Below are 17,820 nucleotides of genomic sequence, written 5' to 3'. Positions count from 1 at the left end.
TTTTTTTATCAATTCTGGCTGGCTTTTTCTGTTTGATGATATTATGCAATTTGTTTACTCGAATGCAGTACACTTTCGAATCAATTGTTAAATTGTCTGGTAAAAGCTCCAAAAAAAAAAATTCCTTAATATCCCACCAAATAGAGCATTTCTCTTTAAGAACTCGTGGAATTCATATATCGAGCTTTGAAACGAAACCAATTTGTTTCAAGTACTCATAAATAGTTCAATTTGACAAATTTAATCTCTTAGTGATTTCACGTGTTCTTATTCCGCAGTTTGCTACAATCGGTACTTTTATTTTGTTTTCATTGGCTTCAATTAGCCATCCATAACGTGATGCATCTTCAATACTGAAATTGCGAGAACGAAATTTTGTAAACCAGTTTTGGCACTGTCGTTCTGTCAACACATCTCCACCATACATGTCACACGATTTTTTTCTTGCTTGAACGGAATTTTTATTTTTTTGGTAATAAAAAAGCAAAATATGCCGAAGATGCAGCTTTCGATCTTCCATATTTGATGGGACACAAAAAATAAACAATTGCACGAAATCAAACAAAATTTTTTACAAATAAGCCATAAAATGCTAGCTGTCAAAATATATAATGATAATACGGTTTAGAACGAAAATGGCGGGAAAAAATACCACTAATCCGTCTAGTGGTAAAAAAATAACGAACTTACTTTCCGAACAACCCAATACAATATATTTATGTGTACTTGTAATAATTGTTTTAAATTAATTATATTTTAAAATATAAAGATTTTTCTAGGACCAATTAAATTGTGTGCTAGCTGATTATTGGAAATTGAAGAATTACTTCAACTTTTTTTTTAATATGATTTTATCAGCTATTATCTATTTGTAATATTCACAATTAATATCTGTTTGGTGGAATTTATCAATTATTAATTTCATCAAAACTTCATTCTAGATTTTATGATTGAAATTTAATTTCAAATCAGATTGTGAATTGGCCTGAGCTGCATTGATGAAATAGATGAACAAATGTTTTTAAATGAAAGTAATTTAACAATCATAGAATCATTTATCAGTAGCCTTTCTAAAAATTTTAGTGTATTAAAAAAATAGGTTAATTTTGAACATTTTTAGTCTGTCCAGAAATCAGGACCACTTCAGTTCCCAAGCTTGTCAGATATTTGGTTCTATATTGTACTAGATTTTTATAAAATGTAATAATTATTGACAAAAAAATTACTGTTTGAATAACAATTAAATTTTTATTCATAATGAATGGAAATACTTAATGTATACAAATTACTTATTTGTTTACTTAATTTTAAGGTTTCATTGATATAACATTGTAACATACATTAGACATATGAATCCAAACAATTAGAACTTTCAATTAATAAAGAACTTAATACAGTAGAGCGTCGTTTATCTGAAACGTCAGTTAACCAAAAGAATTCCAGTCAGCAAATTTAAATTTTTGCTAGTGCTGTGGTGCTGCAGTCTTTGGCTATATCTTGGGCTACTTCAATATTTTTTTGTTGATGTGTATTTTTTAGCTGGCAGCACTGACACTTTTATGTGGTGTTTTTCTGAGGACTGTGTCATGCTGAATCAAACGTTTTTGATACTAGATTAACTTCTAAAGTATAATTTTTTTGTTTTTATATTTTTCAATATATTTATTTATTTAGTTTGTAAAAAATAAAGAAATAATTTTTAACAATACAATAGCCACGATTATTATTTTAAAAAGTTTACATTAGGCTTAACATTGACGAAAATTCAACGTGAAGCAACATGCAATGGAGAAAAATTTCAACGTGGGATAGGCTAATATTTTTTTTTCGTACATAATCGGTTATCCGAACAACCCCAGTCCCCAATCGATTCAGATAAACGATGCTCTACTGTATTGTAATATTACTTTGAAGAAAGATTGATTTTAATTTTAATTATTAAAATTTCAGATGGAGCAGCATACTGTCTTGGAAAAGTGAATAGAGATTGTTGGTGAGGATATCATTTTGAAATATTTAATGTTAGGAATTTATTTAAATTAGGTAATTTTGAAATTGTGTTGGCATGTTTAAAATGTGCATTTTAAACTAAAATCATAGGTTAATTTTTATTAAAATTTTTCAAGCTTTCTAGTTTAATTTGTTATGTAAACAGATCTGCATCTTTTTAATAATTTAAAACTTTTAGAATATTAAAATTAGAGACTAAACAGTTGGTATAATTTCATTTTAATCATTGGTATTTGTAAAATTTCTGAAGGGGTTAAGTTAAATAAAGAGCTTATCATATATATTGTGCTTTGATTTATTTTCTTTCTGAAATATGATCTTATCAAATTGCCATTATAACTTAAAATATCCAATGGGGAGAATTGACCTAAGCAAAAATTTTATTTTAAGTTCTATATTTGTTTCTATGTATCTAGTTATAGCGTTCTAATTATATTTAGTTATATCTAATTGTAATTGAAACAATGAAAGATTGTACTTGGTCAATACAAACTTCCTTTATTTTAAGACAGATAGGATAATTGAGTTGTTTTGGTTATATGTGGGAGTACAAACATAAGTTGAAACTTTTGTACTTGTAATCTAGGGATAATTGGAAAAGTAGGGGAGGAGACTTAAAATGCATACTGGAAAATAAAGCTGTTTCTCTAAGTTAATTCATTTTTCCTCATTATTGAATGTGTTACTTTAGTCTACAGACTTATTATTATGCTTATTAAACAATATTAGGACAGGAAAGCTTGATCTAATAGGTTGTTGTTGTTGTTAAAATCTACATACATTATTCTAAAAAGGAACAAGTAATATAAGAATTTGCCAAAGAATTACAAACTTCCAGGTAATATTTGTGGGAAAATTAAAGAAATTTTTATTGTTACACCAAGCACAAACACGAATTTATAAGGATGATGAATTTTGAAAAGAAACATGTAAGAAAAAAATTAAGTGCTGATGATAATTTAACATATGAGGAAGGAATCACTTATAGCACAATTCTTCTGTTCTTAAGATTATTTATGAAAAGTTAATGTAATTAAATATTGGTGTAATAGTATAGCTTAAGAATGGAAATACTGTAATTAAGTTTGATACTCAAACAAGCATGCATGTGGTCTCATATTTGCCTATAGATTTTGGAATACTGAAATTTTCAATGTTTTGTGCCTTTCACTCAGTTTTCTTTTAATGAGAACTGATTATACAATTTTTCTTCTTTCTTATCCTAAATTCCTATTTAAGTTTTTTCTTATAAACCAAATATTGTTACTGTTGGTGACAGTGCTCTAAAAGACTGTCTCTGTACTTTATTTTATATATTAAATTCAAAGTTACTAAAATGATTAAATTTTTAAAGATAGCAAACACATGCAAATGGAAATATCAGATTTTATGAAAAAGAGAAAATCTCAATTATTAGTAATATCTTGATTTAAGGTCAACAATAAAACTCTAATGATATTTTGCCAAAAAGAAAACATCCTCATTTAATGGTGTTTAGCAGTGAAGAAAAATTAATATTAATATGCAACACTTTTGATTGCGATTGTTAGTTATTAATTGCTTCAAGTATTTTTTTTATGAAAAAGAATAAAATACTTTTTCTAACTTTTGGAACCTAACTATAAGTTTTGTAGTAGTCTTTTGTTTCATATAGCGTAGATAGGTTGCAAAAAGTGCAGTAACTGTTATACAGAAGATAACCATACCTACATGTGTACACATTTCAGACATGTTAGTGTTTTGTGTAAGTTAGGCAAATGTTTTGTTTGGCCAATATAACATTACTAAAGAGGACTATAATGAAACAGTGTATTTTAGGATTGCAAAAAATCTAGATGTTTGTAGTTTAATGTATAATTTAGTAGAATAATAAAGGAGATACAAATACAGGTACTCCTCACTTTACGACCTATCTGCTTAACGACCACTCGCACTTACGACCAATTGAGTTTCAACCTGCAATTTGGGAAATCCCCTTTCTCAGCTTGAGTGTCGATCAGTGGCAATTGGTGACATGCTCACTGAGTGTAGTATAGGCTTGCTATGGATTTTTTAGTCAGTTTGGTGTAATTTTAAAAATTGCGGGCCTTGTCAGTGCGCTTAATTTAGATGTTGAAGTGGAAGACATTTCTGAATTAGTGGATTATGCCGATGAAGAGCTAACAAATGAAGATTTAATAGTTAGAAGTGATGCAGTATTTGTAAGAAGATGAAAGAACTGAAGAAGTAAAAACGAAATTCATGGTACATGGGTTAGCTGGTGTGTTCTCCAAAATTAATGCGGCTATGTTGGAACTTGAGGCTATGGATCCTAATACTGAGCGTTTTAACATAAAGTTGAATGTGGGATATGAGAACTTTTGAGGTGCTATTGGCAAGCACCAGATCCAACAGAGGGAGCTGTTTCTGAACCAAGATGGCTGCTGAAACAGGTAAGGAACCGACCACGTGTTTGTTCAGTGCTTGAACCAATTCAGTTTTCGTCAATGACGACTACTGCGAGGACCAAATAGAGAAAAAAAATCACTGAATTTATGTCAAATTCTAAACTATATTGGCAACAGAAAATGTTATTTTGTAGAAGGTGAAGCCGTTTTGGATGCTGGACACATCATATTTTCTGGATTAAACTCTAACAACAACACTGAAGTTCATGTTGTTGCTTTAGTGTTGCAATCTCAGATATTGCCATTTTAATACATCTCAATTACAGAGAGAGTGCACGTGCAAAGCAGGGCTGTCTGATTTTTGTAAACATGTGATAGCATGTTTATTACACATTAACAGGTGAGAAGTGTTTAAATATTTTAAGCAGTATACACCATGTTCCAATATAAAAACATAGTTTTATTTATCATAATAGTTAAAATTAGTGCCAATCTGAAGGCTGCCCTGCTGAGTCACTCTGCACTTATACAACATAGGCCAGTCAAAAGTTTGTAGCACACATTATGTTCTGTGTGTGTGCGTGTACGTCTCATGTATCATTATTTACTTATTATTGCTTTATCTGTTTAATAAATGTTAGATTTTGACTGGTAACAACATAGCAACCCTACTTGTACACCATAAACTAGCACTTTCAAAAGACTACAGATATGACACACACAGACAGAGAGAGAATGTAATGTGTGCTACAAACTTTTGACTGGCCTATGTTGTATAAGTGCAGAATGACTCAGTAGGGTAGCCTTCAGATTGGCACTAATTTTAACTATTATGATAAAACTATGTTTTTATATTGGAACATGGTGTATACTGCTTAAAATATTTAAACACTTCTCACCTGTTAACGTGTAATAAACATGCTATCACATGTTTACAAAAATCAGACAGCCCTGCTTTGCACGTTCATTCTCCCTGTAATTGAGACAGTGCCGGCCCGAGGCAACTTTTAGAATGGAGCGAGATCCTATTATGGCGNTGTGACAATGTGTTTAGAATAAAATATATATTTTATGAATAAATACATTGCAAAAAATGATATGATGAAAAGAGCAAAGATAAAAAATTTATTTTTTAATTTAGTTAATGACATACAATTTCTTAATAAATAGAATCTATTAACTAATTTCATTATTATTTTTACCAAAATATATGTATTTATGCATGTTCACTATCATTTTAGAATATAAAATGATTATGTTAATAAACCAAAACCTTCAGTATATAGAAAAATTGCTCCAAATATTTTTCTGGTGTACAGGTACAGTAGCCACTCGTTATATCGCGCTTGTCATGAGAAAAAGAAAAGTGTGATATAACCGAGTACTAAAAATTCTGGGCTTATATTAAACAGATTATACATGCTATGGAATCTGTATCTCCATTAGCAAATGTTTCTGATATAAAATAAGCTTAGTTTTTTAATACTGAATTTTATTCGTTATGTAAACATATATACCAGGAACGTCCATTTAGCATTATTGTTTCTTTAACAACGACATTTAAAAACAAATACTATCTGTATAAAAACAAAATATCAGTTGCGATTTTATTATACAGTACTATATTTCATAATAAATCGCTTATTAAAAATTCGTGTAATTTATATTTTTCAATAAAAATTATAAATACAGAAAATTAAAAAAAAATAAGTATTGAACATATAACAGAGCATTAAAACATAAAATAACAGAGTAAAAATTTTATAAAAAGCAAAATAAAGTTACTACTGTATAAAAATTTTTATAACATTCAGTTGGAAAATAAAGAAATTTTTTTCCTTATTAAGTGATAAATTCGAAAATTCACACCTTTATGTGAATTGACCCAATACCATCAATTCACATAAAGGCGCGAAATTTATAATTCACAGAAACTTGTAAAGGAGACAGTACTTAAAACAAATAAATAAATAACATTTAATATGAAAAGGAAATATAAATAATAAGCAAAACAGGTGGACAGATCAATTATCTTGACGAATTTCACCTGCAATGGTAATTTCAAGGACAATAGTAGGAAGAAAATACCGTATTTCCTTGAAAAAAAAGAAATTCAATGGCAATTAGTAATTTAAAATAAGACCAGGAAAAAAAGTGCGGTATACTGTACTTTTAAAATTTTAGAGTCTATTAAAGCACTATTTTTATTTTTATTACATTATATTAATTGGATTTTTCTCAGTTACATAAATTAAAATATATCGTCATTGAGAAATTAAGTTTATGTAATTATATTATTTATTTTTCAGGTTAGCAATGCATATTCTAGGGACCAATGGTTACAATCTCTAATATGGAAGGTAAAACAAATTTTTGTTTTAGTTTTTGAACTATAAATCTTTAAAATACAATAAACATTTTATTTTATTTTTTTTATTCAGAAAACAATCTTCAAATCACAAAAATTATTAAATTCTAAACGACCAGAAGTATTATTAAGAGAATTGAAAGTAAGTTTCCAATTTGATTGTCATTCTTTTAATGTAGTTAATAATATAAATAATGATTTAAAATTATTTTAATTTTGTAAACTATTTTGAAAATGGATGAATAGCTTCTAAATTGTAAAGTTAATTTTAATTTTCTAATTTTTCTTTATTATTAAGATATTTGTTAAAATGTATTATATGTAAAGCTATAAAATTTACTATAAAGAAAGTTTTCATAAAATTATTTAGTCATTTTATCTTGTAAATAGATGGAAATATTGCATTGATTATTCCATGCAATTTTATTTGGGAGTAAGCATAAAATTGATACCTTATCACAGAGGAACACTATCTCTGTAGTGTTCTGTGTGATAAGTTCTACATAGCAATTTTGTACTTATTCCCACAGAACAAAAGAGAACAAGAAGCAATCAAGTACTAAACCATACAATTTTTATTGAGTAAAGTAGTCATTTATTTTGAATTAAACCAAATCCATAAAGTTATTTGTTTTTTCTTTCTTCTTTTTTTTATTTTGAATAAACTAATATAAACATTTAGATAAATTTCCCTCCCATTTTTATCATAAATCATTCATTTATATAATGGACTTTTATTTTTAGAATTTCATTCTTTTTCTCTCAAAGCTTTTCCTGATATTTAGATAGTATAATATTATAACAAAAGAAATTTTAAAATTAAATGTTCAAAATAAATAAATAACATGAATAATTCATTTTCCAGTAAAAATATTTGATTTTCTTAATTAATCCCTGAGTAGTTTAGAGTATTAATTGATTTAGAAATAAAACTTATTTAAAATAAAAATAATTAAAAAATCTTATGATGATAAACTATTTCTTTTCCTTTATTAATATTATACTTAAAGTTAAACTATTATTTTTCCATATTTTTTTAAATTTGAAATATTTTATAGTTGATAATGAGAGTAAAATAAAATTTTAATGATAAACATATTCATCTTTCATTAAAATATAATATATTAGTTTCTCATAAAAGATAGATTATTTAAAATTAATTATAAACAAAATAATAATTTTAAGTTTAATATGAAAGAAGTTCTTATACAGTTCAGAACAGTACTATTACAAAATAAAAAATATACACCTTTTTCTAAACTCAGGAATCTTTAGATCAAATAATGTTAAAAAATCTTCAGTTCATAAAGTACTTTCAGAGTTTTTAGTCCTTACCCTGAGAATCTTAAAATTTCAGTTAATCTTCAAACCATTGGAAGCTAGTTAAAAATTAAAACTAGAATCCAGTGATTCCATTAACTGACATTTTGAAATTCTGAGATGAAATCTAAATAATCTTAAAAGCATTTAATGAATTAAAGATACTTGACCAATAAAAAAAACTTGTGTAAAGGATATAATAGGACCAGAGCAGGCCCTACCATAGGGCGAACGGAGCAGCCGCTCCAGGCACTAAGTCCTAGGGGGCGCCTCAGTGGTAAAGAAAATTAAAGGGTATAAATTAGGGGCAACCAAGGGGGGGCGCCATAATAAGATCTCACTCCATCCTAAAACTTGCCTCAGGCCAGCACTGAATAGGACTGTTGCTTTTCCTATGAGATTGATAAATAAATTATCATATCCAACCTAAGGCCTTAATGACCAGTTAAGCTTGTAGATATTTACTTCAAAAAATAGATGAGACAAACATATAGTCAAGATCTGAATAAGTATATTGTTGACTACAACAGTTGGACATGCTTATTTGTGTGTTTCTAAGGATGTGTTATTTTTAATTGTTTAAAGTTTTTATATTTTACACTGTATAATATTAGGTTTATAACAATATGAACAGATTTTGATTTCAATTCTATAGTACACTTATTTGATCTATAAATATGAATTTTGATAAGAGTATTTAACATATTCAAATAATTGGTGAATAGGCTACTCAGTACAGAAATAAAGAATTGTATTTATTTTGACAAGCATGGAAAACAAAAACTTTTAAGAAATTAAATTTATTTCTCAGAAAATTAAAATTTTAATTGTTCTGTTGAATAGAAAAAGAAAATGTGTTTGTTAAATTCTTTTGTGACAGTTCACTATTTTTAGCGTTTGACAAGTGTTGGCAGAAATTCTATTCAACTGTTCTTAACTTAAAAAAACCTAGCCAAATAATTACTACAAAAATATTGAATAGAAAATTTGTAAAAATTAATTTAAAATGAAAAAAATAAGAAAATGAAAGAAAGATGTAAAAATGAGATTTTAACTGTATTAGTTTTAAAAAAAATAATTACATCAATTTTTATTAATATTTCATGATGTATTTACAGTATATTAATAGTAAGAAAATCAAAACATTTTAGTAATACCATTATAATAATCTTTCTTGCTGTTTAACGGATTAATATAACCTTATTTGACTGTTCTTTGTAGGTAGATTTACAAGGGGAGTACTGTTCAAACATCGATGGGAAAAATTGAATTTTGAGCAAAGATGCATATTTATATATAATTATTTACTATTTTTATATATAAATACATGTATATGAATAATTAGTTGGCTTTTAATAAAAGCTTCTGGGATCAATGATTATTATCCTCATCCCATCTACCAGCCTTTATGTTGTGCCCCCAAAGAATGGGTTCTGTTTCCGGAATTTCATGCTGTTCTAAGATAATATGAGATAAAAATATGATATGATAAGCAAAACAGGTTTGGAATTGATGGGACAAAAGCAAAAAAGCAATAATTATTTGAAGATTTGTTTTTGGTACATTGTTTATCCTTAAATGCTTGGAAAAGCAATTGCATATATTTCTGGAGTTATGAATTTCTGTTAGTACCAATAGAATTATAAAATCAAATTATAGACAAATAAAGCTACTACTAGTTATACTGTTTATCAATTACTACATTAAAACTTTTCTGTAGAAGTGTATAGTTGCAATTGAAAAAGTTCAGTGCCAAGTTAGTTGCATCCTTGTGACTATTTTTTCATTTATCTCAATTTCAGTATTCAGTATTACACAGTTCAGTTATTTTATAAGTAGAATTTCATGTATTTTTATTGAAAACTGTTAACATAGAGCTTTGGTTTTGGTAAGTGATGATGAGGTTATTGACTTTAGTTTTTATAAAAAAAAATGGAGAATTACAAGAAAAAAATTCATCTCTAATTAATCTAAATGGATAGCTTTTGAATCTTTAATATCATTTATTATTTCTGCTGATAACATAACTCTAACATCTTTAATATCTTAATAGAAAAAGACAAGTAAAAAAAGTAAGAAAAATATAAAAACAAAATCTGTTCTATTCTTTCTAATGAAGTTAAAATTTTTCTTTTAGAAAATTTTAGCATTTTTTTTAAAACAATACCTGAAAAATGATGAATAAAAAATATATAATCTGTTTTATTTTTATATAATTAATGTTTAAGGTCACATTTAAAGGTTAATTTCAATAAAATTTTAATGTTAAATTTAATTATAATTAGGTTAAAATCTGTTTATCAAAGGTTTGATTGCAATAGATGCTATCTATGTTATTATTTAGTTTTCAAAGAAAAAAACATCACCATAAACAATGGAATAATTTAAAACACTTAACTTTTTAGTTTCCTTTATAGACCATCTTCAAGAATTCTGAAATATCAAATTCTAGAACATTCACCAATTATTTTGCTGTTTACAGTGATGTTTTATTCTTTGAAAGTTTGCTTAACTATAAATTACAAACTTTAAAAAATTCGTACTCAAGTAAGGTTGTTATAAATTATGTCATTAAAATATTATATCTTTTATTAAATTAATAGAATTATATGATTATATAAATTATTTCACAATTTTATATTTCTGTTTTATAAATTTAAATTTCAGAGAGATATATGTATTACTTCAATGTGTGTTTTAAGTCTTGAAATTCCAGGATTTGTGCCTATTTAATCTTGAGATTTCAATTTTTAAATATGAATTTATAATAGATTGGTGATTATCTAGCATTTTGAAAAAATATGATTATGAAAGCAATATGGAATATCAGATGACAGTTGCTATAAAAACTTTCAATTCAGTTTTTCTTTGTTTTATACCTGCGTAGAAATGTTTCCTGCAAGTAACATCTTATTAAAAATACTGATATCATTAATAAATTATTATAAATTTTTAATATATTAAGTCAAACTATTATAAATATATGTTTAAAAAATATTAAATCCAATCATCAGTGAATAATTTCAGGTAGAGATAAATTTACAATAAATTGTTTTAATTGGTTTACACAATTTACAATATGAACAGTATTGAATTTGACTACAATGCTTTTAACAGCTTGTTTGTTTTATATAGCACACTTTAATTAGGAATTCTACTAATTAGGATTATCAATAGTTCATTTTTCTCTTGTATTCTGAATAATTGAAAATCTGTGCTGTATTTTATCATTATTTTTGTTTTATAGGTGTTATAATGAATATTTTACTCAGAAATATTAATTACGTTTTTTGACCTGTCATTAAAAATGTATTCTAAATTATTAATTAAAAGTATGTTTTCAAAAACAAACTGCATATATAGATTCTATATATAACTAGCTGTATGTTACCAGTGTTGCTTGGGCTATTGAGAGGGTGGGTATTGGTGAGGTTGGGTTGGGAGAAGTGATAAAAATAATGGTCTTAGTAACAAAAATGTACATTTAGTGACCTGAATATTTACAATAACGATACTGCAAAACACAAAAAATTGCTCTGGAGCCTTTAGAAGTGGTTGGAGGTGGAGATTCCACAGTATTTTTTTTTATGGTGTCAAAGAATATTCCTGTCAAATTTGGTACAGATATGTTGAATGTTATAGATCCCTTTACTTTATAAGTTTTATTTTCTCAACACAAAATTGAGTTAACATAAAAATCTGACTCTTTGTTCCCATTACAATCACTTGTTTGGTTTTTCATGACAATTATTTTTCTGATTTGTGGTATTATTTACAAGATTAGTTTACTGTATACAATTAAACTATACAGTAATACAAGGTAGAGTTCCTCAGAGGCTCATTGCACTTTTTCCATCTTCTCCTAACTGTCGGGTTGATTTCAATCCTATTTGCTGGCTTCCGATGTTTCCAATGTTATTAGATCCAGTTGTAGCTGATTGCCTTTGCCTGCTTCTCCAAATGCGCCAAGAAGGAAAGAGAGCTCTACTATCAACCTTTATTCCTTACATACCCCCTGTTCTCCCACTGGATTTATNAATATATGTTTAAAAAATATTAAATCCAATCATCAGTGAATAATTTCAGGTAGAGATAAATTTACAATAAATTGTTTTAATTGGTTTACACAATTTACAATATGAACAGTATTGAATTTGACTACAATGCTTTTAACAGCTTGTTTGTTTTATATAGCACACTTTAATTAGGAATTCTACTAATTAGGATTATCAATAGTTCATTTTTCTCTTGTATTCTGAATAATTGAAAATCTGTGCTGTATTTTATCATTATTTTTGTTTTATAGGTGTTATAATGAATATTTTACTCAGAAATATTAATTACGTTTTTTGACCTGTCATTAAAAATGTATTCTAAATTATTAATTAAAAGTATGTTTTCAAAAACAAACTGCATATATAGATTCTATATATAACTAGCTGTATGTTACCAGTGTTGCTTGGGCTATTGAGAGGGTGGGTATTGGTGAGGTTGGGTTGGGAGAAGTGATAAAAATAATGGTCTTAGTAACAAAAATGTACATTTAGTGACCTGAATATTTACAATAACGATACTGCAAAACACAAAAAATTGCTCTGGAGCCTTTAGAAGTGGTTGGAGGTGGAGATTCCACAGTATTTTTTTTTATGGTGTCAAAGAATATTCCTGTCAAATTTGGTACAGATATGTTGAATGTTATAGATCCCTTTACTTTATAAGTTTTATTTTCTCAACACAAAATTGAGTTAACATAAAAATCTGACTCTTTGTTCCCATTACAATCACTTGTTTGGTTTTTCATGACAATTATTTTTCTGATTTGTGGTATTATTTACAAGATTAGTTTACTGTATACAATTAAACTATACAGTAATACAAGGTAGAGTTCCTCAGAGGCTCATTGCACTTTTTCCATCTTCTCCTAACTGTCGGGTTGATTTCAATCCTATTTGCTGGCTTCCGATGTTTCCAATGTTATTAGATCCAGTTGTAGCTGATTGCCTTTGCCTGCTTCTCCAAATGCGCCAAGAAGGAAAGAGAGCTCTACTATCAACCTTTATTCCTTACATACCCCCTGTTCTCCCACTGGATTTATTGCCCTCCAGGCCTAACTGGTGATGGAACATTTGGAAATTTACAAACAAAAGGCTTTGGGTCAGATAATTGAATAATACTCAAAGAAAATGGCAAGTGATTGTCACAACCTAACATGTTACATATTTTAACTTTTATATGTATAGTGATGTAATTTCCTAGTGAAAATAAAATTAACTTGTTAGTAATATAAATTAGTTTTAATAGGCACTGATTTCATAATAAATACTTTTAAAAATATTTTGTTGAAGATTGTTTAAGATCAAAAGCATAATATTCTTGTGTAATTATTTGCAATATATTTGTAATATTTTAAATTATTTTTAGTTGCAGGACATTATTGAATAAACATAAACTTTTAATAAGCATTATTAAACAACTAATAAATTATTTTTAAAATTAGAACGATAAAATTTTTATGATGATGTAATATCAAAATTTGGTAGATGTGTTGATTATTATAAATAAATAAAGTTTAAATATAAATAAAAAAAAAAGTTAAATTTTCGTTAAATAATTTTATTATGTACAAATAATTAGTTATAGTGACATCATCATAATACTGGATTACAATTTTTAGTCATATTTTAATTTAAAAATCTTTGTTTGGATTAAATAAAAATAGAAATTATTTCAATTTTTTAAATATGAGATCACATGAATATTGCACACCTTGGAGGGTTGAGTGATATATTATTGATCTCAGTTTATTGTAAGGATCAATTCTATACCAAAGTTATCATTTTGTATAGTAAGATAAAAATTTTGAATGGAAATCATGTGACTTCTGGTTCAAATCAGAAGTTTATACATAATTAATTAGGGTCTCTGACCACTAAGCTTTCGATATTTGATCTTGATTTTATCTGTCTAACTCTATTTTTGAAATTATTGGAGGAGGAACAGACAAATGGACGACAGGGGAAATGTATAGGTTTGCAATTTGAAAGTTGCAGCCCAATAACTTATATATTGATAGTTGGACATAGTCTTAATAGAGCAACTAATATCTACAGTATGTGTTTGTAGATTTCATTGCTTTCTTCTGTTTCCAATGTGCTGATTTAATTTTTTAATAATGTTTTTAAATCTAAACAGTTACTAATTTATTAGGTAACCAAAAAAGTTCTGTTGTTTTTTGTGAAACTACAAAGTTTAAAGAATGTTACATGCAATACACAACAGATGACACTAAAATTCCAGCAATATGTTAATCAAGATTTAATGCTGACTCACGTTACATAAAGAGAAGTGGAAAGGTTATCTGTTAATATTATAAAAATTGACTTGAAGATGAGTACTTATATTTTTTTTTTTTTTACTATTACAAATACTTTATTGTAATAAGAAAAATCTTGTTACAGGGGGTTGACTTTAGAAAATTACAAAAATACAATTTATACTTATTTAAACATTTTTTAAATATCTTGTTACATAAATTTGATAAACATAACATATTAATCGTTCAATCTACAATATCATATTTCATAATCTATAAAATATGAACAAAAAAGTTATGAATATCATACATCTTACATAACGGAATTTTTTCTAGATTGGTTCTGAAATTTTCTTCTTAAATTAAATCAAAAATCTCTTTTAATTTAAATTTACATTACGCTTCTTCAATCTTTGGACACTCAGTGAAGATATAATAAATATTTTATAAAAATAGTTATAAGGATCAAGAAAAACTTGCCTATCCGCTGGCAGAAGGAGTTTAATAAATTTAGTGGTAATCCATTCCAGGAGCTGTTTTCATTTTTAATTTACGAATTGATAAATCCAGTTCTTCAAAAGATATTGGAATATCTAAATTTTCATTAAAAGAAATTTTTATATCAGTCATAGGAGAGACTATAATTACTGTACATCTGTTAAAAAAAAAAAAAACTAGCCCATTTGGGAAAATCTATTTGAATTGATTGATCACAGCATAGTTTAGTACTTGAATTTCCGAACATAAATCTACTAGAAATTCTGAACATATAAACAGATCAATTATAGAACTTTCCGAAGTGAATATGCAAGTAAATTCAGAAGGATAGTCCTTTTCAATTCTGTCATTAAGAATATATAGTTGAACTAGAGTCTTTAATTTTAAAAAGGCATGACCCATTTTATTCTGTTTGACATCGCTTAAGACCTTGGGAGTTCCAATAAATTATTACAAAATGGGAGTCTTTCTGATTGGACGTAATATCGGGTAAACTTTCATTATTATTATAAGCAGAAGGCAAGGGACTTAATAATTGAGTCTCCACAAAATGTGAGTCATGAATAGGAGTGATTAAATTGATCATATGTCATTGCGGAGTGTTCTCAAAAGTAGAAAACGGGGTAAAAGAATCCAAGAATACCAGCCCCTCCAACACATAGCTATACGTCAAAAAATAATTGCCCAACAGTATAGTATCACCTCGGAGTTTTGGATATTTACCTGCTTTCCTTAACTCGCTTAAAAAAGGAATTAATTGTTTACGTCTTAATCTAGATCTTTTAGTAAGGTCCTGTGAAATTTGAGTTTCTTTCCATACATTCGATAGGTTTTGCTGTTTCATTTTTATAAAACTCGAATATATGTAATCTCTTATTTGAGTATTTTTAATAATTAACTTAATTGTTATGCGTATTGTGCGTATGGTGGACTGCAAATGGAATTGTTCACTATGAACTTATACCATCTGGCCAGACTATTACTGCTAATGTCTACAGCGACCAACTGCATTGAGTTCACCAATCACTTTTGAATAAACAGCTAGCTTTAGTGAACCATAAAAGCATTCCTTTCCTACACAATAATGCTATAGGCCTCATGTCGCGCGTATGACCTCTGACACAATTTAGATCCTTAGATGGGAACCTCTTTTGCACCCTCCTTATTCCCCTGACATTAGCCCTTCTGACTATCACCTATTTTTAAGCCTAGATAATCATTTGCGAAATTGACAGTTCAAAAATAGAGAGGCTATGGAAACGGAGTTAGAGAAGTTTTTCAACTCTAAAAATCGTGACTTTTATAAAAATGGAATTTATAAACTTGTTTCCTGTTGGGAAAAGGTTATTGAATGTGAGGGTGGTTATTTTGATTAATAAATTGTGTTATTTCCTATACATTTTTATGTTTGTTTTCTTTCAACAAAAAACGACAGAACTTTTTTGGTTACCTGATAATTATAAATTACTGATTCAAAATAAATAATTACTACTATAATATATAAATCATGTATTTCACAAATGTAATATATAAATTATATGTTCTAAAAAAGGAAGACAATATGGATTCAACTTTGACAAAAATAAATATATCTTTTATATCCTAAATCATTTTAAGAATGTTGTAATTATTTTTCATATAGTCATTTTATTTCTAAGGAATGGATTCACTGTTAATTTTGCTGTTATGCAATTTTTTAAGTTTTGACATTTATATTTTACAAATCTAATAATTTATAATCTGTAGGGAAGTGAAATTAGGTCAATAAATAACATTTCTAGGGAAATTTCTGCAATATTTTTGTGCAAGAATAATTAACATATAATACAATTACAGATTATATACTGTATATATAAAGTTGTATTATATTGTTTTATATTGTATATAAAAATATACTTCTGGAATAATAGTTTATTTTGTATTATTATAGTCTGTCTGAAAATTATTTACACGTGAAAGAATTAAGTACCAGGCATTCAATATTAATGAAACATAAAATGAAGTATAACAAATTGTAGCCTAGTTTTTATCAGAATATCTTTTTGAACTAATTAGATTTCTGATGTAAAGTACTCAATGAAATCAAAACTATAATGGTTTTTGAAAATTATAATTAGATTTACAGTTTTTAAACTACAGAATAAAAATTGTTATTTGAAATTATGATTGTGATCAATTTTATCAAAGCTATATTGGTTTTCGTTTAAAATTCAGTTAAATTATTTATTAAGAAAACAAAATATTTGTCAATATTATAGAAATAAACTGAAAAATAGTCTGTATGGTTGATAATAAATAAGATGAATTTTTTTTTTATTTCAATAGTTTCTTATTGAATCATTATATCTAAATAAATCCCTGAAATTTTTTATTTTAATAAGGTATATAAAATATTATTGTCCTTTATCAATGCTTACATTATATGAAAGAATTAGAATGTACAACTAAATTTTCTTCTGAAAAAATAATTTTAATTTTTATCTAGTCTTAAACTTGCCTATAATACTATGAAACTTTTCAGTTAAATTTATTTGTTACAAATTAATTATTAAATCAGTTGATAAAAAATCCTAGCAAATCTTCTATTGAAAAAAGAAGAAATCAAATAAGAAAGTATTATTTAAATATAATAATAATAATAAGGCAGAGGCTCACGTTCGAAAAATAGGCTCCAGTCTCCCTTGGTTACCAGTGGCAAAAGCAGCGCCGGCCCAAGCATGGCTACTTCAATGCCCTCAACAGATGTGAGGAATCAACCTAGCCTTGGTGTTTCTGTGGCAATGCATCCACAGACCACAAAGGCTGGAAAACCACGCCAACGGATGAAATGGACAACAGAAATGAACGAGTTTATCATCCGTACTTACTACACCATCACAAAACTCGAAACAAACATGACAGCATACAGACAACAACTACACCAT

At 27.1% G+C, this 17,820-nt stretch overlaps 1 protein-coding gene across 1 annotated transcript in view; it reads left to right on the top strand.

The window, feature by feature from the left end:
• Positions 1-17,820, top strand: part of LOC111631329 (C-Maf-inducing protein-like) — a 79,799-nt gene that overhangs the window by 19,764 nt on the left and 42,215 nt on the right. The window contains exons 3-4 of the mRNA XM_023375552.1: positions 6,707-6,757; positions 6,839-6,907. Coding sequence (XP_023231320.1) covers positions 6,707-6,757; positions 6,839-6,907 — 120 coding nt within the window. The remainder of the gene's footprint in view (positions 1-6,706; positions 6,758-6,838; positions 6,908-17,820) is intronic.

This window comes from Centruroides sculpturatus, unplaced genomic scaffold, assembly GCF_000671375.1.
Source record: "Centruroides sculpturatus isolate CEXI.00-Female unplaced genomic scaffold, Cexi_2.0 scaffold293, whole genome shotgun sequence".
NCBI lineage: Eukaryota > Metazoa > Arthropoda > Arachnida > Scorpiones > Buthidae > Centruroides > Centruroides sculpturatus.
The sequence above is the reverse complement of the archived record's forward strand: the minus strand, read 5'-3'. Positions and strand labels throughout refer to the sequence as shown.